General features: G+C 42.4%; 1 protein-coding gene across 5 annotated transcripts in view; it reads left to right on the top strand.

Annotated features, from left to right (window-relative positions):
* DIP2B (disco interacting protein 2 homolog B) overlaps positions 1–21690 on the top strand; it is a 181406-nt gene that overhangs the window by 82203 nt on the left and 77513 nt on the right. For all 5 annotated transcript variants that reach the window (XM_083598561.1, XM_083598564.1, XM_083598565.1 and 2 more), the window contains exon 2: positions 4567–4638. In XM_083598561.1, coding sequence (XP_083454687.1) covers positions 4567–4638 — 72 coding nt within the window. The remainder of the gene's footprint in view (positions 1–4566; positions 4639–21690) is intronic.

Here is a 21690-nt window from a genome sequence, read left to right as displayed (position 1 = left end):
GTATCCATCTATTGTTACCAATTTATTTTGTGGAATAATGCCAGTGCATTTCCAGAAACTGAAACATTTCCTTGGAAAGATACTGCAGCAGAAAATTTTCAACCCCACATTACTTGATTGCAGCACTGCTCAAGCAAGCCCTCGTCCCATGACCATATTTAAGATCAGGCTCATAATCCTACAACATGGATACTCAGCCAGTATTCTCAAGGGCCATTCTGTTCTGTAGCAGCATTTTCTCAAAGCATTTCCCCTGAGCTCTATTTTGCCCAAAACCTGAACCCCTTGTCAGTAGTCATCCTCTCTTATAAAGTTAGCATCATTTAGTACCTTCATTGAAAAGCGAGTTCTAGCATTCTTCGGGTTTCTGAAGTGCAGTCTGCTTACGTTGCCCAGACTCATTTCAAACTGTGGAGTTAGCAATTTGCTGACAGAGCCTATACTGAAGAAATCGGAAATGAAAGGGATAATTTTAGAGGATTTCTTTAAAACTATGCCTGTATTTTAAATACTTTTGAACTGTTTCTGATGGACCGTGTTACAGGAGTGGAGCTTTAACTGACATGTTGGTTTTTCTATAGTTAGTTACAGAAAATTCAGCTTAAATTTTCAAACAAAACGAGGACAGTATGCTCCTGGAACATTTTGGGAGAAAACCAAATCAATCTGATGTCTTCCAGTTAGTGTGTGCGCATTTCCCTCCTGCAGAGAGTGAGATTTAACTTCTTTATATGTGTTACTGATTCTGATTCACCATCAACTGTGGCTCTGGTTTCTCAAACAGATAAAAGACCATCCAGCCATATCTGCTTCCCCCTTCAGCCTGATTTACCACCTTCTCATAAACCGTTAGGCCTTCACAGCCTTTTTTCTTGGTTGTGTAGTTGATTGCCCTGTTACTGAAGGAGCAATTTACTTCCTTTTAGAACCAAGCATTGATCTGAATGTAGGCAGCTTTCCCTTCATTAGTATTTGCTCTGTAGCAGAATTTTTTTGTTTTGTTTTGGAGGGGCCCGCACATTTGATTTGCCTTTAGTGTGAATTTAATTAAGTGATAGCATTGGTGTTGTTTACTTACGTTGAATCTCAAAGCTGCTTTTATTGCCGCAGTACTAAGGGATGTTGCTGCTTTAGACTCTTAGCAGAATATGTAATAGCTTAGTACAAATCCAGAAACAAATGGGGAAATGTACAGTGACTTGTGTCACCACAGAATGGTCAGGCTAGTGACTTAGCAGTGACTTTCAAAACTAAAATTGGTTACTTGAGGAGAGGAAAGATAAGCAACAAGCCACTGGGCTAAGCATGCTAGGGAAAATACCTTTTCTTCTTCTTTTAAATGTGTTTTCTGTGAAACTTTCTGTTGACACCCTCAAAGCAACCATCACAATCAAAATTGCACAAAGCAGTTAAGAGAAAAAATGGTTCTGACATGCACAAGAGAGAGAGAGAAAGTGAATCATGTCATGACAAGTTGTAATAATCTGACAAAAAGGCTGATGTTTATTTAGCTTTAGTACAACCCTCCTCTCCTGTTGATGGTTCACCTTCAGGCCAGCATTGCTTATGGCAATTTGGAAACTGCTATGGGAAGCTGATGTTTACCCATGTGATTGAATACAATAGACATAGGAATTGGTGGGCTCTAACAAACAGAGGCCTCCTGGTTTTTTCACTGCTGGTGTTCCCTGCTGTTCTTGCAATAGCAGCAGTATGCCACTTTAGGAAGCTGCCTTGTACCAATTGTAGGAGAGAGAAAGAACAGTGACCTTTCTGTGGGTGTCTTCTATAGACATGCCTCACAGTGCATTATATGTGGGGCTGTCTTTGAAGATGGCCCCAAAACTCCTTGAACTTTGGCTTTGGGGTAACACCTTGCCATGGTTGAAAGAGCTCCGCTGGCTGCTAGGCAATTGTGAGCACTGTCTTGGACCCAGGTATCTAAAGATGTGCCTGCTCCCTTATTGCTGCACTTCACACAGCAGTCATCCATCGATGCTCTCTTCCAGGTGCCCGAACATCAGAGGAGAGATAGGTGTCGACTGGCAAGAGGGCTTTTTCAACTGTGTTGCCCTTTCTCTGGACCTCCTTCTACAGGAGGCCTACCTCATGCCTACCTTGTTATCCTTTAGGTGCCAGGGGAAGATTAGGGAATTAATTCACTTGTGATAATTTTTGCCTTCTGTTTAATGTAGTTCACACACACACACACACACACACACACACACACGGGAGAGAGAGAGAGTGAGTGTCTTAAATTGTTGCAAGTTTCCTTGGAATGAATGAAGAAGGGTGGTATAGGAAGGTGTTAAATAAATACATTTTCCATTCTTAAATTTGTTTTGACTTGCCATAGCATGACAGAGGGGAGAGGTGTGGCAGTCTGACTTAGATTATATAGTTATTGCCTGAGGTGACACAAAGCTTCACTTCTCAACTGCGAATGGAGCCTGAGAGCCACTTTACATGCAGTCATGTTGGCTTTTGTGTAATAGCAATTTCACAATTCCAATATCCGCAAAACTTGTTTTGAAGGCCAACACTGTCTCCTAGAATCTTGAAAGTACAGGGCTAAAGTGACAAGCAAGCCGTCACCTAACCCCAGACAACAGTCATTTCTGTGTTTCCTGCCTTTTATACCTGAAGATGAGAATGCCAGTTGTTTAAGGTAATATAGCTCAAGGAATATATTTTTAGTCTCAGAACAAGTACCGGTAGTGATTATGAATGATTGGGTCGATCATGTCATTTTGGGGTTTCCACAGGCTTGCTAGGTATGTGAGCTGTTTGTCCCTTCTGTTGTCCACCTGGTAAAATGAAGATAATGGTTGCTGTGCTTTGAGGTGCAAGGATTAAAAAGAAAACATTAAATATCAATTAGGTGGGCCAGAGGCATTTTGGTGGAGAATTTGAGAGGCTTGAATCTCTTTACCAAAGTTCAAGCTTTCTCCAAGAGATCTAGATCACCAATTTCCCAACAATTCCCCCCACAGACCAATTAAAAATGGCTGATAGTCTTGAGAGACCACTTGATGGTTTTTCTGACTGTTGTAGCAATTGCTGTGCACTGTGCTAGATAGTGTCTGATTTTTAGTTGTATTTTGTTGCTTCTTTTATTTCTTCTATTGGTGGAATTCAGTGTAGTGCTAAGTGGAGTATGCGTGCGAGGTCTGCTCAAGCAACAAGACCTTTCACTCTGTCATACCCCAGTGCACTCCTTAAATGTGTTCTTGATTTCTCGCCCAATCCTCCAGAGTTGATTTAGGGGGCATGGAAGAGGAGAGGGCAGAAAAGTTCTGTTGCACAAGCAGACCTCATTCCTTACATGGAACAACTTGGTTAAATCCCACCCACCGCCTTTTATTATATACTATGATAAAAATAGTTTGTGTTCCATTGAATACAAATTATAGCACAACAAAATACATACAGTACCAGAAAAAGCAATACAAATACAATTTAAATGATTATGAATATTTAATGTGAACATGCCACAGACCACCTGAACCCCCAATCTAGGACATCACCCGATACCCATTGTATTAAGTATTCATGATGAGTTGTGTTGATGGTGCCATTGGGGAGGTCAAACACAATCCTGCTTTCAGGACTGTTTGCAGCTGCAAATCTTTTGGGGCTGTCACACTGCTTCATTTCCAACCAGTGCACGTCTCGTAACTTTCCGTGGAAATCCCATAACTTTTAATACCATAAATATTCTGGTTTATTTTTCTTCTGCTCTTACTGTGTTATAGCCCCCTTCCACTGACGCAGTGGCACTGGAGAAGCATCACAGAACAAACTAAAGCAGAATCAGCCCACTACTGATGTGCTATTATTGTGTCACAAACATGTTGCCGAATACACCCACAATAAAATACCAGTCTGGAGGGCCCTGTGATCTCCTCTTCCTTCAACCCTTAGAGCAGGAAAATTGAGAAAGAAGGCAGCGCTGCAGAGATAGTTAAAATGTTTATGGGTTTCCTGCTTTTCTCCCCTATCTTAATCCTTTCATATTTTAGCCTCTTTCCTGCCATTCAGATAAAAATGTGAGAATTTATAGAGTGAAAGACAATCAGCCAGATGGCTCTTCCTGTACATCAGACAGATCAGTGTCAGGGAAAATAGTTTAATAATAGTCATATACTGTACTTATGCGGCGTTTTGAATTTCACAGCACCCCCATAGATGTTTCTGATCTGCTTTGAATAAATGCATTAATAATGACGTTGGAGATACAAAGTTAAAAGCAGATGAAAAAAACTATGGCAGTGCAATCCTTTCGATGTCTACTCAGGAGTAAACCCCATTGAGTTCAGTGGGACTTACTCCCTTCCTGCCACGTATGTCTAGAATTGCAACCTTAAACCATTTCAGACCATCTGGTACAGCAGTGAAGGGCTTTGAGGGTAATTGCCAAATATAATAGCTTGTATAATACTGTTGCTGCTGGAGACAAAAAAAAAAAAAGGGTCCAAATGTCATGCAAATACTTTTTCGGTCTTTCCTTTTCTTTTCCAAATGTGGCAACACATGTTTGATTTCTACTTCCTTGGTTTCTTTTAGGGGACATTACGCAGAAGGGGTATGAGAAGAAAAGGGCAAAGCTGTTGGCTCCATATTTTCCACAGACCCAAGGTAAGCCTTGTGTTAGAGTTCAGAATAAGACGTGCTCTTGCCTCAGAGAGTTAATGCTTATGGTAGGGACACCCATTCTCAACAAAGCTAAAATTTGGACCAGTGCAGCCATTATGGCTTCAAGACAGCTTTTTCTTTCTCTCTCCTCCACCTTCGCTTTGCTTGGCACCTGAGTAAGAATGAGTGCTTGTTCATGATTTTGTGACATTTTGATTGGTTAAAAAGAAAGGGACTTGGGGAATTTTTCAAAACAAGTATTGAGTTTAACCCTTAGCATGCATTCTAACGGTATCCTACTTAGAATCATAGAATCATAGAGTTGGAAGAGACCACAAGGGCCATCGAGTCCAACCCCCTGCCAAGCAGGAAACACCATCAGAGCACTCCTGACATATGGTTGTCAAGCCTCTGCTTAAAGACCTCCAAAGAAGGAGACTCCACCACACTCCTTGGCAGCAAATTCCACTGTCGAACAGCTCTTACTGTCATGAAGTTCTTCCTAATGTTTAGGTGGAATCTTCTTTCTTGTAGTTTGGATCCATTGCTCCGTGTTCGCTTCTCTGGAGCAGCAGAAAACAACCTTTCTCCCTCCTCTATGTGACATCCTTTTATATATTTGAACATGGCTATCATATCACCCCTTAATCTCCTCTTCTCCAGGCTAAACATGCCCAGCTCCCTTAGCCGTTCCTCATAAGGCATCGTTTCCAGGCCTTTGACCATTTTGGTTGCCCTCCTCTGGACACATTCCAGTTTGTCAATGTCCTTCTTCCTCTGCTTAGCGTAGATTTTTGGGGGACAGCTTGTTTATTTGGCACATGTGGCAGATTGGCAAGTAGCATCCCAGGAGATAATCTCATTGCCCGGCTGTTAGATAAATGGTGGTGCCCATCCCTGCTCCATTACACCACTGGGGATGGGGTGGGAGGTAAAAGTAAAGGTAAAGGGACCCCTGACCGTTAGGTCCAGTCCATAGCTGTCAATTTACAGATTTGAAAATAAGGGACCAGCAGCCTCGAAAATAAGGGATCAGCAGCCAAAATAAGGGATTTTAGACAACCAGGTGAAATATGAAGTTAAAAGGGACCAGATAATTTGGGAGAGCAGCGCTGGTTTTTAGCCCTTCGTTTCCAGAGGTTGCTGCTCAAGACACCAGCTGATGAAACACTGCAGTTAAATAACTACAAGCAGCAACCACTTTTCGCGCAAAACGAAGTCCAAGCTACGAAGATGCTGCTGCAGTTCTGTATCTTTTCTCTCGTGCTCCATCTGCAGCTCTCAGTTCCATCAGGCAGGGCGGGAGGAAGGGGGGGGGAATAGCGCCCGAAGTAAACCCGCAGATAAGACCATCTATGCTAGTCTACCACTACAAATCTATGGGAGAAGCGTTTGCGGTCCTTCCTCTGCTTTCCCCCTCTATGGTTAGCCCTTGGAACACCTGCCCGCGCCTCCTCCTCCTCTCTCTGAACTGCTTTCTCTATGGTTGCCCTCGCTTTCCTCTCAAGGCTCCTCAGCAATTCATAGGCCGGCAAGGAGGGAGGGAGGGAGGAGAGGAGCTGCTTCCTTTGAAACCCAGGAAATTCAAGGGACATCATCAATAAGGGACAGCAGCGGGACACAGCGCTGGGATAAGGGAGTTTCCTGCCAAATAATGGACGGTTGACAGCTATGGTCCAGTCGCGGATGACTCTGGGGTTGCGGCGCTCATCTCATTTAATGGCCGAGGGAGCTGGCGTACAGCTCATGTGGCCAGCATGACTTCTGGCGAACCAGAGCAGCGCACGGAAACGCCATTTACTTTCCCACCAGAGCGGTACCTATTTATCTACTTGTACTTTGACGTGCTTTTTACTGCTAAGTTGGCAGGAGCAGGGACCAAGCAACGGGAGCTCACCCCGTCACAGGGATTCGAACCGCCGACCTTCTGATCGGCAAGCCCAAGGCTCTTTGGTTTAGGGAGACAGAGTGGCAATCTTGCTACATGAGAAGAAATCCACTTGCGAATTGTTCAGTGTCACCCAATGATTCATACACATTTTGATCATCTTGTCCATTAATACCAATGAGCTTATTCTGTACTGTCAGTGAGAATGCTTTGTGAATGTTGTTAGTTTTCATTGAGAATGTTCTACAAGCAGGGGTGGCTAATTAATGAAGAATAATTGTACTCTCCACCCAGAAGTAGGAAGAATTAGCAGAAGAGGCTTAACTCGAAATAACTGTAGTATTGATGCTTACCGTTTTGTTTTTTTTAAGGCAAACTGTAGTTCAAGGCCATTTTTCAGTGGAGGGAATTGGTTGTATATGCAGAGAGTTTTGTGATGCAGTTGTTACTCTTATTAGCTGTTGATTAGCTGAATTTATTCCAAAGAAGAATAAGGGTAAAAGGGCATTGAATGTCAGTGCTTCAAAATTGTTTTTGCTTTGTCAGTGTGAATTTGGGCTGATGGTGATTATCATTACCTTCAAGGTGATTTCATCAATGACAGAAAAGAGAAAAACTTTGCAGTTTTCATGTTATATTAAATATGCCGTAGGGCTGCATTTTCAAAAGAGCTTAGAATTCATAATTCAGGCTGCATTAAGAGAGGGGGGTGGGAAATTCCAACTCAGCTTCTTCTTAACCAGGTGTGCTAAGCTGCATGGAAAATCTGGAAAGTAGCACAGCTGGGTTTTCTGGTTTACAAATAAGCTGTTTCACTATACCTGAATAGAAGCTGGACCCTTAAAAAAACATTTGTCTCTTAAATTCTCCCATTTTCTCACTCCACTTTGTCAAATTCATATGTTTGTGAAACCCACAAAAGGTGAACACATTTTATATTTCATCCTGTGTTTAGAGTTGTTCACCAGAATAACTTAGAAAGATGCACTGAAGGCCCCTGTACACAGTTTAGTATTTAAAGTCTGTTGCTTTCAGTGGACATTGGGCGTGTCTGGATTTTGCCTAAAGGCACTGGGGATGAACTTAGCGAACTGTAACCAAACTGAAAAGCTGTAGGGCAAATGAATGTGCTGGCACGTGAAGGCTGCATTACAGTGATTTGATGGAAATGTGTTTAAAACTTCTCCCACGAAATAACTCACCTCATTTTCAGAGCGGGTACATCTGACACCCTGATGTTGTTGGACTCACAACTCCCAGCAGTTCAAGACAGCATGTCAAAATGGACAGGGGTGATGGGAATTGTAGTCCTAAACATCTGAAAGGCACTACAGTGGTACCTCTGGATGTGAACGGGATCCGTTCCGGAGCCCCGTTCACATCCTGAGCAGAACGCAACCCGTTCGTGTGCAGGTTGCAATTTGCTGCTTCTGCGCATGCGCATGATGTAATTTTGAGCGTCTGCGCATGCGCGAGTGACGAAACCCGGAAGTAACCCGTTCCGTTACTTCCGGGTCGCCATGGGATGCAACCTGAAAAGATTTAACCCGAAGCTACTTTAACCCGAGGTATGACTGTATAGGCTTATCCACACTTCCATTTGGTCCATGACTCCTAGGCTGAGAGGTTTTTCTTTTGTCACACGGGAAAACCTGCTGCTCACTTCTGAATTGGAGCAAACATCTATCAGGTTTTTCTGTGGATAGACATTTGTTCCGATTCAGCGGCAAACAGAGGGTTTTCCCGGGGAAAGTGGTTGGTTGAAAGAAAAACCTCTTAGACCTGTGCTTAGAAGTTACAGACCAAAGGGAATAAATCTGTGGGACAAAGGGAAGTGTGGGTGAGCCCTATGTTGGGGAAGGCAGACTTTGTTCTGTACGTGGTTCTATATAGGGACATGATCTAGTGAGCTGCAGCTTGCATGTTGAGCCCCTTAAAATCTCAGCAATTTTTCTCTCATCTTAGGAGTTTAAATCCAAGGACCTCTTGAAAGCTAGTGTGGCTCTTTGTTCCCTCGCACACCTGTCCCCTGGCACTATCACTTTGTTTTATGTTCCTTGCTTAAATGCTATTTAATAACTAGGAGAAGAAATGTAAGTGAACCATCCCCACACCTTCTTTTTCTTAATTGCCAAAGGAGTCAGCCAGAGCACTGGCAGAAGGCAGAAGGATAAGCCATGTTGCTGATTAAGGTGGGGTTTACTGCTGCCGTTGTGACTCAGGTGTGCCCTGTGCAGCAATGCTTGATGACAGATTTCCCATTCATTTCAGTGCCAACGGAGCATTTATGAGTAATGTAGAATGAAGTCCTTAGTTTTGGAATCTGCTGTATTTCTACTTTTGTAGGGAACATGAAAGAGATACTTTTCAATTATGCTTGCCTCTTTTTCTTAAAAAAGAAAAAGAAAATCAAAGCATTTCCCACTATAAACTAAGGCCTCTGTTCACCTTCTGACGCAGTAAGACTTTCTGTTTCCAATTAGCAGATAAGACCCAGGAAAGGTGTGCCACAGTGATGGTTAAAACTCCAGGCTTCTTTTCATGCAAAACTACCAGGCCACATTGTGTCAAGGAAATTCCTCGAAGGTGGTCTGATAAAAGATAGCACCTTATCTATTTTGGATTCTGATTTAAGGAAATTGCTTAACTTTAGCAGCGAGAGTCAACAGAATGACCCTTAAAAGATACATCATTATGGGCTGCTGTAAAAATTAAGATTTTGCTTTGAACAATTGTATAGGAAATAATGTGCCTGTTGTAATATAATCATCACACAGTTTTGGATTTTATTATTTATTCCTAAGATGTCTAAAACGTACTAGGGTGCTGTAAGACTAAAACAGAAGACAGCCCCTGCCGCAGGCAAACAATCTAAATTACAGACACAGCATGGTACAGGGAGCAGGAAGGGATTTGAGGGTGCTTGAGGCTGAGATTTAATTGAAGTGTGAAACAAATCTCTGGATTTGAAACTTTCCTCTCATATTAAACCCTATTAATTGCAAAGTCCCCTTCCAAATGTGTAGAATGTCTATTCTTGTCAAGAGGTAGCTTGCAAATGCATACATAGATGTGGATCAGTTGAGTTTTCTCATGGCTTGGTGTGCCTTGCAAAGCATATTGTGCTCTTTGGTCAAGAGAAAGTAAATATAGTTCCAATTTGAGCAGCATTTTCTCAGCTTCAGCCAAGTGTGTTTCCCCACTCTTCAAAATTTTGTGTTTCCTATGGTCAAGCAGTAGAATCCTCTTCCCAATGCATGATGATTAGATTCACAAAGCCCTGATGGCTTGTCATCCAAACCTCTCTCTGCACTATACCAAATGGCTTGTCATGCTACAGTAATCAAGCAACTTTCTTGCTTCTGAGTCATATGTACATTTGCATTCTCCACCCCTGCAGAAAAACTTTGCAAACCTGTACACACATGTGCATACTTGTCCCTTTGAAATCAGTGGAGTTTAAAGCCCATATAACTTCATACTCGATTGTACCTCTTGCTAGAGAATGATCATAATCTGCCAAATGATGGTTTTCTTCCATTAAACTTCTGGTTCTTGCTTTTATTCTGTTCTCACTCTGTGACTATCGCCCTTTCTTTTCTCCCCTTCCCTGTTTGCAAATTTATATCAGTTATGCTTCCTCTTTCTGCCTCACTTTGCTTGGAATAGCATCTCTGTCAATTCAACTTCCTCTCCTCTGTTTTAAATGCAGTTTAAAACAAATGTAGTTTAAAACAAACTGGGAGATGGCTTGAATGTGCGTGGAGGAAAATTCCAGACAAATGCAATCAAACACTAGTGAGGGCTCATGATCGAGTCTACCTAACGGCAGTGGAGGCAGCAAAGAAGGCAACATGAGAACGGGCCTTTTCCATGGCTGCTCCTCATTTGTGAAATACTCTCCCCAGGGTGGCTTGCCTGGTACCTTGATTACTTAACTTTAGGCACCAGGCAAAAACGTATCTCTATAACCAGTCCTTTGATTAACATGCTGTGGCCTATAAATGTGTTGTGGGAGGGCGGTTATTGGCTTCTTTTTGTTTTATCCTGTATTTTATGTCCTCTTTTTGTATTTTTCTGTTGTGAACCGCCCTGTGATCTTTGGATAAATGGGGGCATACAAATTTAATAAATAAAAGACGCCTGCTTCTTGGGAGAAAAGCAATGACAAACCTAGACAGCATTTTAAAAAGCAGGGACATCACCTTGCCAACAAAGGTCCGTATAGTTAAAGTCATGGTTTTCCCAGTAGTGATGTATGGAAGTGAGAGCTAGACCATAAAGAAGGCTGATCGCCGAAGAATTGATGCTTTTGAATTATGGTGCTGGAGGAGACTCTTGAGAGTCCCATGGACTGCAAGGAGATCAAACCTATCCATTCTTAAGGAAATCAGCCCTGAGTGCTCACTGGAAGGACAGATCGTGAAGCTGAGGCTCCAATACTTTGGCCACCTCATGAGAAGAGAAGACTCCCTGGAAAAGACCCTGATGTTGGGAAAGATGGAGGGCACAAGGAGAAGGGGACGACAGAGGACGAGATGGTTGGACAGTGTTCTCGAAGCTACCAGCATGAGTTTGACCAAACTGTGGGAGGCGGTGGAAGACAGGAATGCCTGGCGTGCTCTGGTCCATGGGGTCACAAAGAGTCAGACACGACTAAACAACAAAAACAATAGTAGTTATTGTCAGTGCTTTTTTTTCTAGGAAAAATTGGTGCTGGTACTTACCATGAAGTTGTTATAGTAAGTGCCACACTTTTTTACAACAAAAAAAGAGGTGCCGGCACTTGATTACCCTCTGGGGGAAAAAGCACTGGTTCTTGTATAATGTAACTTCCTTTGGTGTCACAAAGGCACTGCACATTCCCAGTCCCATCTCCCATTGTTCTTGTAGATGTTTCCTCAAAACCCACTACTTTGGCAAAGCTTTTCCAGGACCCCTAACTCAGTCCTCTTCAGTGCTGTCTCTTCACCAGTTAACTGTCATTGGTTTTTATTGATCCTTTGGTTGACAGTATGATCTGGGTTTCTCAGGTTTAGTTTTCAGCTCCCTGGTGGCCTTAGAATAAGCCATGGGCTCTCACTCGTAGCCCTTGTGCCATTTTTTAAATATGGGGGTAACAATAGTGGCTTCTGCTCAGTTGTTATGCTTATATCATTTTATTATGTTCTGTAAACCTTTTTGACATTTGATAATAAAAGGCAGTAGTAAATAAACCTTTTAAATAAAGTACCAGATACGTTAACAAGAAATGAAAAGAACCTGCCTCATTTTATGTCAGTTTGTAGACAGTAAGAATTGCCTCCCAGTTGACCAGGCAGTGAATTTTCTGTAAATTGTGTTATCTCCCCTCCCGCTTTTAATGTTATGTGAGTATTATGAAGTTACATGAGTTTTACGATGTTATGAGTATTCTGATGCTATGTGGATATTATGTAAATATTATGTGAGGCCAGATAGACCAGTAAAGCATTTCATGAGCAAGTAGTTCTGGACTTAATTTGGAAAGTCGTTTGTGTTATTTTTCATGTTTACATAGTATTTTTAATTAAAATGATGAAAGCACCAAAACTAAAGTGACAGTTGACTACTTGTGCTGTCATGGTGAGGAAGTTTTAAATTTGAGATTTTTTGCTGCCATGCTTGTAGAGCTCAATTATGCGTTCCTGTCTAGGAGGTCATTCACGCTGGATTTCCTGTTAGCTGATCTACGTATTCATATTTTCAGATTATATTGCTGATGTATTTCTACTTTTAATTTTCAGCAGATTTAAGAAACTTCCATAGTGCAAAAAATAAAAGGGAAAAAAGGATCACTCTAAAATAGGAAAGGGAGTGTTAAAATGCAGGGTTCCTTGTTGCAGGGAGGGAAGAAAGCACACGGTCATGCAGATTTCTCGGGAACAAAACAAATGGGTATTCACAGCTGGCTTGATAAATGTTGGACTGTTCTGGACAAAGGATTAGCATTGTCATTCTCTACAGGATGCAGAAGAAAAGCAGCAACATGAATCTCTTCACTAGTGCTGTTCCTCTGGGTTATTGTTGTTTTTGTATGCCTGCAATCAAATTGTAGCAAGTGTATACGCACACTTTGAATTGTGGGCTTCAAAGGATCCCGTGAGCCTTCACCTTTGGCTTCAATTCCTGGGGCTGCTAGGTTAGCAAATCAATGCTTCAGTGACATCTCTGCAGCAGAGTGACAGCTATGCCGAGAAGGGTGGGTGAATGGGACGGACTGTCTGTCGTCAGATTGGCTGTAGAAGAGCACTTCCCAAAGATACGGTTTCACAAGATGGTGGGGTAACATTTACTGTCACTCCTGGTTCTCAGGCTTAGTCACCTGTGTTCCCTAGCACCGTACTCATTGCCCTGCTTGCTTCTTGCCTCTTCTTGTCCTAGCAGGAAGCCGCTTCCAGACTGCAATGTGAAAGGCATTGGTTCCCTTTTCAGAATCTCATTCCTTTGGGTTTGCTGGTGCAGGCTGAGTCCTTGTTTACACTAGCACCCCTTACTGGCTGAAGTTGAAAATACTGCTTTAGGCGTGTAATATTGCCATGTTTGCAGAACCCGGCTCCCCATCTGATCTGCCATAGCAGAAGGGAATTTATCCTTTCAGCAGGTTGTCAGCAGCTGGGTAGATTTGCCCATTGCTTTAGACTGTAAATATCAGGACTCAAGTAGTCTTTATTAAGAAGTAGAGAAAAGATCAAGAAGAAAAGTATGCTATAGTTTTTGTTGAGCAGTGGTGCTTATAAAATATAAATAGAGGTTTCAAACAGGGTGCAAGGAAAATGACATTTGTGAATGGTTATTATTTTCCACCTATTTGTTTAATTCAATTGGTTTTCTGGGCCCAAACATTCACAAAGTGACATACAGAGAAAAATGAAAAACAATAGAACATCAGGCAAAATATGAAACATTGTGTGGATAAAAATTAGACACACAGAGATGCTAAATTAGAAGGAAGGACCGTAGTGAAGTAGCAACAGCTGCTGTGGCCTTTACAACTTTGTAGAATGGAAGGGGCCAAACGAAGATTAACTAGAAGAGAACTCAACAGCTCTGGAGCCACCACCAAGAAGACCCTGTAATGAGAAATGAAGCTTCTTAGAAGGGCAATGTAAAACTACCAACAGTTCGGTATTCTTGCTAGTGACTCAATTCAGGGCTATTCATTAAAAGCATCAGTCAATCCCAGGGTCTTTCATTTCTTTCATCTTGTTAATTGCTAACTCTTTTTATTTATAGAACCTCTAAATGTGCACAGCCATTATTATGCTGCTGTTTAACAATCCTATATAAAAATTTCAGCAACATGGCATTGAAGAAACAAGTGCGCATGTGGTGGTTTGTATGGTAAAGTCTCAGAAAGCAGAATCTGCGATAGGCTTCCAGCAATCATGATGAAAGACTCGTCTATGTCCACTTCTTTGTTCTCCCAACCTATGAACCCCTAAACCCTTCCTTTCTGCCTCTTTCTGGTGGTAGTTTCTAGTACAGTGGTACCTCGGGTTACAAACACTTCGGGTTACAGACTCCACTAACCCGGAAGTAGTACCTCAGGTTAAGAACTTTACCTCAGGATGAGAACAGAAATCATGCGGCAGCAGCGGGAGGCTCTATTAGCTAAAGTGGTACCTCAGGTTAAGAACAATTTCAGGTTAAGAATGGACTCCAGAACAAATTAAGTTCGTAACCAGATATATAGCATTCCCAATCATCAAAATATTCCAAGATCAATATGTGCATTAGGGGCAGGGATGTAGTGTTTGGAAAATGATGCACATTCATTCAGAAGATCTCTGGAAATATTGGAGCACTGTGTATCATTTTGCCTGATGCACATACTATACATACATATAAATTGATTGTGTGTTTTCTTTAAATACAATGTTCCTAACTGCATATTATTACTTCTGCATGGCTCCCTTTAGGGAATGGATCTAGCTTTTTACAGCTGTTATTTGGATAACCAGGCCTTTATTTTGTAAAAATTAAGAATAGCATTTATAGTGGTGTGAGTAGGCTCTTCTCAAGCATCTTGGTGGCTTGTATTAGGCAACTTTTTCAATTAACTAACCTCTGTTCATTTACCTTTTCTTTTTGCTCTCCCTTCTCCCCCCGCCTTGCTGAAAAGGAGAGCCCATAGTGAGCCCTGTCTTCTTACCTCCTTTCTCAAATGCAGGCGGATCAATAAGTAGGTCAATGCCATTGATTTTTTTTTTAAATACACCATAATTTCAGCCACCCCCCAAAGAAGTTGGTCTACATCACTAGGCAATTGTGTTATCTTCTGCATGCTTATTCCCCAATATACATTTTTTTTTACACTCTTTGGACAACAGGGACTGTTTTATGATAGTAGCTTGTAATAATACTTTTCAGCCACTAGACTACTTATTTAGACATACTTTAGTGGAATCATTTCCCTTAACGGTTAACCCATATTGTACATTCTTACAAAGCACAACTGGTTTGCACTGGATAAAAACATTGCTATTCAATGTAGATGAAAAAGACAAAGGCTGCTTCTTATACACCCCACTTTTTGTACTGCATGAAATACATGTTCAGGCGTGGATTTGAAAAAAGAAATGTTGAGTGCAATCTGCCCTGAATTACAGGAACTGCCATATGTGTAGTTCTGCACCTTCAGACTACAGTGTTGTGATCACTGTACAGGCCTCATGATGCCTCATATGTCTGCTTTCAAGCTCCATTTTTCTTCTTCTATGAGATGCAAGACCAGCATGCAGAGGCTTGAGAGCCTAACTGTGGCTTCTAGGAATTTTGTGTGTGTGTGTGTGTGTGTGTGTGTGTGTGTGTGTGTGTGTGCGTTTTAAATTGCTACTAAACTCAAAGTTGCCAACAAGCATGGATCTACCTATAACATCCATACGCATTTCCTTTCACATCTGCCTCTCTGGCTTTGTTACTGATTATGAATGAGCACATTGTTGACTGTTTGTCATTGAGGCCTAATAAAGGAACAGTTCTGCCATTCCCCCCCCAACCCCCAACCCCCATTGTCAGCCATTTTATTTATGAGATGCCTTTCCATGTACTAAAGGGGAGATGCAGCTAAAAACTAATGGCAGTTAAACCTTCAGCAGCAGCTCATAAAATCCCCAACAAAACTACTGCTACCTTGTTGCCTATCTAGAAGACCCCGCCAGCAGAAACTGCAGATCCAACAGGATTATTCTAAAGGGAATTCTAAATACAGCCACCTAACATCTGCCAGGCTTAGCCGACTCCTGTTTGCTTTGTCAGGGTGCAGTACAGCAGTGCTTGATTTACTGTAAATACTATGCAGCCTGCCTCCTCCCCTAATCTCAAAATCTTGCTTGGCTGCTTTTTGTTATAGAAGGCACAAAGAGCCAGCCGTCAGTGAGTCTCATTCCCGTCCAGGTGTGTTAGCTGCCAGTGAAAATGAGTGGCCTTGCTTCCAGGCCGGAATAGGAGAAAAACAAATAGCTTCTTGGAAGTGAGATGTTTAATTGGGCTTAGAACTTTGAAGAAACTGTTGAGGAAGCATGCAGCTTTTGAATGTGCTGCTTGCTGTAAAGGAAGAGCGACTCACGTGGGGGTCGAGGCAAAATGTCTTCCTTCCTCTATCCTTGATTTGAACTTGTAGTTTTCCACACTACTAAGATGTGCGGAATATAGAGAAGCTCCGGCCGGTGGGGGAGAAACAAGCATCTTTCTGTTATCCTGGCATAATAAATGCTTGCATGGTTTTCACACAAGGGTGTGCACATTCTCTCCTCCCCACTCCCTTGGAGGTTATCCTTGCACTGAGAAATATCAGGCAAAAAGCAGCCTCCCAAATCCTCATGTTGAAAGGGATGCGAAGGTTGAGCACAACTTTTGTCTGCTACCAGGAAGCAGAATCCTTCACGTGTGGCTCCTTGCTTTGCATGTCAGCTCCTTGCATAACCTGACTGTGTGACTCTACTAACCTTAATCACCACGGCAACAGATCAACACCTCCTCCTACCCAGGGCTGGCCCACCCATGAGGCAATATGTTCATTTGTTGGTATGCCTCTGTGTCTCTCATCTCTATAAGCAGAGTTTATTGTATTTAATCGTAACTCTGTAAAAGCTTTCCAAAGTTGCGCAAAAGTCAATTCATTAAAATAAGATGTATGTTCATTGGCCTCTCTAAGTATAAAATATAATGGGGCGCATGTAGATGTGTACATAGAGTTTAGATCGTTTTTAGTTGCCACTGCCCTTAAAGATATTTTTCTGGGAATATAAGGGAAGTTCTTTGATCTCAGTCACTGAGAGGTCATATTTGCCCATCAGTTGGGCAGCGTGATGTATCAATCCAGTATATTTTCTTTTAATTCTTGAATGATTCTTGTACATTGCAGCAGCCTTTGGCTATGTGCAATAAAACTGACTGACTGATGAGGCAATATGAGGTGATTGTCTCAGGCAGGGGTGTCCAAACTTTTTTCAAAGAGGGCCAGATTTGATGAAGTGAAGGGCCGCGAGGGCCGACCAAGGTTGTTGACCTTTTTTTAGGATTTTACCCCAGGAAATAAACTGCAACAGCCCCCCATGCCGCCTCTACAGTGGCCTATAGGAGGTCCTTCTGGTCTCCACCTACCCCTAGGGAGGGAATAGTGGGGGCTGCCCTCTGGGGTCTCCTTGGCTCTGCACCCACTTGCCGTGGTTCAGAGCAGGTCCCCTTCCTCCCTCGCAACAGCCTTTGATTCCCATTTCAACCATCAGGTAAGGTTGATTTGATTCTCCCTTTCCTGTTCCCAATGTAGATCTTCACTCACCCCTTCTTCTTTGGCTGGTGTGTGTATGGGGAGGGGCATTTTGTGGTTCGCCTCCTGTGCCAAAATATCTTGGGCCAGCCCTGTGCTTACCCTCAGGCAAATAATTGAAAATCGGAGCCAAAATTGAGATGTTTAGAGATAGACATGCTGATCAATCCTAGTGGCCTGAATCAGTGCACTCTCCTTAAAAGGTGAAGATGCGGGCAGCTTACTCAGCACTTGATAGAAGTAGATCGTGTCCTAGAAAACTTCATCTTATTTGCTTATTTAATGACATGTGGTTATCAAAATTTGCTGGTATCATCTTCATGAGTTGTTCAGGTACTCAGGTACTGATAGTGATCATGTTATCTTCATTCTTGTTATTATTATTTTAGACGCCTGTCAAAGGCTTTTTTTGTTTCAGCAAGCTTACCCAAATAATTGAGTGGCCTCTATTTTTTAAAAAAGTTTTATTGATTTGTTTTTAATGATGATGGTTTTATGTACATTTGTTTTTAATTGGTTTGTGGATTTTAGCTGTATTTTATTTACAATGTTATTTGTACACCGCTTGGAGAGCTCTTTGATAAAGCAGTATATTTCTGCCCTGGTGGCTGACAATAGGAGCATTATCAGAGTTTTTGTATGTAAGGGTACAGAAATGTTTTAGCCAGTGACAAAAAAAGCTAGATTAGGGTCCAACTCCAGATGATGATTAGTAATCAGGGTGAGTGTGGTGAATATATCCTTTCAGAATAGGTCTTTTGGTTTGCAATCCCACCACTTATGAACAAAAATGCCTGGTGAATTACAGCTCTCCAGCACTGAGGAGTGCTCAGTTGAAGTTTTACTGGTGTCCAGTGCCAACGGAGTAGCATTATCATTGTGGGGTTTTTTGGAACTTGGCTGATAATGATGTAGATTTCATCCTGCTTTAACATTTCTTTGTACATTGCCCAGAGAATCACAGTTATGGCCCATCTAATAAATCAAGTTAAATAAATAAACAAATAAACCGCATTGTCCTTCTGGAAAACTAGAAGAAATTAGGGCAAGGGTAAGGTTGTATATCATATTCCTTTGCTTAGTTAATTAAACTAGGCAGCCAAATGCTTGCATTGATTCTTGCCAATTTTCTGCCATTGATCTTTTTGGCATTCAGTACACACTGGCATAAATTTGAGGAGAGGAGTAAAACCACCCAGCTTCAGGAGAAGGCCAAGAATGGTGAAGCTTTGTAAAATAGCGCAGGCAGCAATTGCTACATTTAACGCATAAGCAGGGGATATTAATTCTGTATTTTTGATTGGTCATCCTTTGTGTTTTGCATGTTTGCTCTTTGGCTTACCATATGGGCAAATTATTCTATAATAATAATAATAATAATAATAATAATAATAATAATAATAATATTATATTATTTGTACCCCGCCCATCTGGCTGGGTTTCCCCAGCCACTCTGGGCGGCTTCCAACAAAGATGAAAGATACACTAAAATGTCACATATTAAAAACTTCCCTGAACAGGGCTGCCTGTTTCTATGCAAAGCATCTAGGTGGCTGAATGGAATTCCCACCCAATCTTGCATTATGCATAAATGCAGGCACAAAAGTACAGTTCTGCATGTCACCTAGGTCTTTAGCTCCACTATTGTGGCTTTTGCTCAAAACCCTTAGGTTTGTGAGCAAGTATAATAGAACAGGGAAGGACAGATTTCAGGTTTGTTGGCTCTGCTTTGTTTTTTGTATCCCTAGAACACCAAAATCTACCATCCAGAGCCATATGTAAAAGATAAACACTTAGAATAAACCTTCAGAGGATGTTCTAAGCCTAACTGGTTTTCAGTTCCAGAATGAGACTTACCTCACAGTCCTTTCACACACAGAGATGTCCATTTCTGGTTAGGCTTCTTCATTTCATCTGTCTAATTTAGGTGGGGGGGTGGGGGAAAGGCTTTGTTGTTGCTGTTGTTAAACAATATGGAAGTCTCCTTATTGATCTACGGCAAATCATCCAGCGTTTCCAATAGATCCTGGTCTCCTCACTGCTGTTAATATACACCTTATCCAGAGGTAGGAATGCAGTTGGCACTTTGGTCTAAACCACTGAGCCTCTTGGGCTTCCCGATCGGTGGTTCAAATCCCCGTGACGGGGTGAGCTCCCATTGCTCTGTCCCAGCTCTTGCCAACTTAGCAGTTTGAAAGCACACCAGTGCAAGTAGAGAAATAGGTACCACTGTGGCAGGAAGGTAAACGGCGTTTCCGTTCGTTCCGGTTTCCGCCACAGTGGTCCGTTGCTCCAGAAGCGGTTTAGTCATGCTGGCCACATGACCCGGAAATATGTCTGTGGACAAATGCCAGCTCCCTTGGCCTGAAAGTGAGCTGAGCACCGCAACCCCATAGTTGCCTTTGACTGGACTTAACCGTCCAGGGGTCCTTTACCTTTTACCTTTACCTATCCAGAGGTAATGACAGACTTCTTCCTGTACTGTTGCTGCGTGGTGGCACTTGGAACCATTGAGTACAATTGTTTCAATGCTACTGAAGCAGTACACATGCCAACCCTCAGTCTTAAATCCTTCCTCACTTTATGAATCCTCCTAAATTTAAGGTGATGTTTAATAATAATAAAAAAATCAGTATTAATCTCAAATTGGAATAGGTTCTCACATCTTAATTACCGTATTTTTCGCTCTATAAGACGCACCAGACCATAAGATGCACCTTGTTTTTGGAGGAGGAAAAGAAGAAAAAAAAATATTCTGAATCCCAGAAGCCAGAACAGCAAGAGAGATCTGGTTTCTGGGATAGCCTCTTGCTCTTCTGGCTTCTGGGATAGTTGTGCGAAGCCTCTTCAGGGCTGAGGGCTCCCCCTGCCCTCCAGAGGCTTCACGCGGCTAAGCCAGAAGTCAGGACAGCAAGCAGGATTACTGCGCAGCGATCCAGCTTGCTGTCCTGGCTTATGGGATAGCCGCGCGCAGCCTCTCCTGGGCAGCAGGATGAAGGCTCCCCCAAGAGCCGCGCTCCCTTTAAAGATTGCACAGAACGTGTGTGCGGGCTTTTCCCCAAGGAGGGAGAAGGGCAGCCGTTCCACGCGGCTCTTTAAAGGGAACGCTGAGCAAAGCCTCCCGCTTGCATTCGCTCCATAAGACGCACACACATTTCCCCTTACTTTTTAGGAGGGGAAAAGTGCGTCTTATAGAGCGAAAAATACGGTATTTGACGTTTACCACAGGGTGAATCAACATTTACTTTGCCCCGTGCCAGGAGTGGATAGAGGGTGTCCATCTGCCATTAATGAAGCATCCCTAGCTACTGCTTTTAAATAGCTGTGCTGTAGTGGTAAGTGTAAGAGCAACCAAAGGAATGAATGATATTCATAAACATCATCATCATTTGCCAGCCAGCTAAAGCAAACCGGGCACTGCACAGAGATGGAATTTATTCCTCCCTGTCCATTTATATAATAGGGGAGTCATTGCAGTGTGTTAGTGGCAAGGCTGCCCACACACCTTACTCGACATGTTTCACACACAATTATGGTGCACAGATTGGGTATGACAAATGGGATGCCAAAGTTCCTTTAAAAAAAGTGAACTGACTCATTTCTAGCAAGCCCAGACACAGTCATGATCCTGGGGTTCAGGGTGGAGTAGAGAGGAGGCAGCAGACAAGTAAATAGCTAACCTGGTAACCCTGCCAAAATACAGACAAGGTGTCAGCTGCTTTTATTTTAGTCAGCATAAATGTCATGTCATACAGATTTCCTACAGGAAGTTCAGCTCCCTCTCCTCCCCACTTCATTGCAGTATAATTGCTGCTTTCTTTGTTCCCCTGTAGTTCAGGATTGGGTTTGCTCCAAAAGGCATATATTGGACAGCTTATATGTTTTTTTTGTTTAAAGTTTGTATCTTTAATTCTATAGAAAACTCCAGTTAGGAAAACAGTCATATCCAAGCATAGGAGTCAATTCCTAGGGGCTGAAGTTTCTCCCACCTCCAGTAAAATATTTGAGGCGACCATGGACTCCCAAAGTTCATGGGCATTGCCATTCAAATGGTATGCATGTGCCACATCTTGTGATTGATTATGCAAGTCAGGGCTTATCCCCCGCCCCCCCGGGCAATATTTTATTCAAGTTGGCACCCCTCTCTCCAGGTCCTGCCAGATTGTTTATTTTTAATTGCCCCATAAATGTGCAGTTTTGGTCATTTGTTGCGGGGGGCTTAAATGCCTTTTCCCCAATATAAAATACTGCATTTCCCCTATATTCAAGCTGCAGTATTTGCCATTGGAAAGTAATGAGATTATTTCCTCCAGGTAGTGTATCGGTTGCCCTTTGGAATGTTGTTGTGTGGAATAAGCTTGTGCAGGTGTGAGAA

This window comes from Podarcis filfolensis (assembly GCF_964270895.1).
Source record: "Podarcis filfolensis genome assembly, chromosome: 2".
Lineage (NCBI taxonomy): Eukaryota > Metazoa > Chordata > Lepidosauria > Squamata > Lacertidae > Podarcis > Podarcis filfolensis.
Note: the sequence above shows the minus strand (reverse complement) of the source record. Positions and strands in the feature narration are given on the sequence as shown.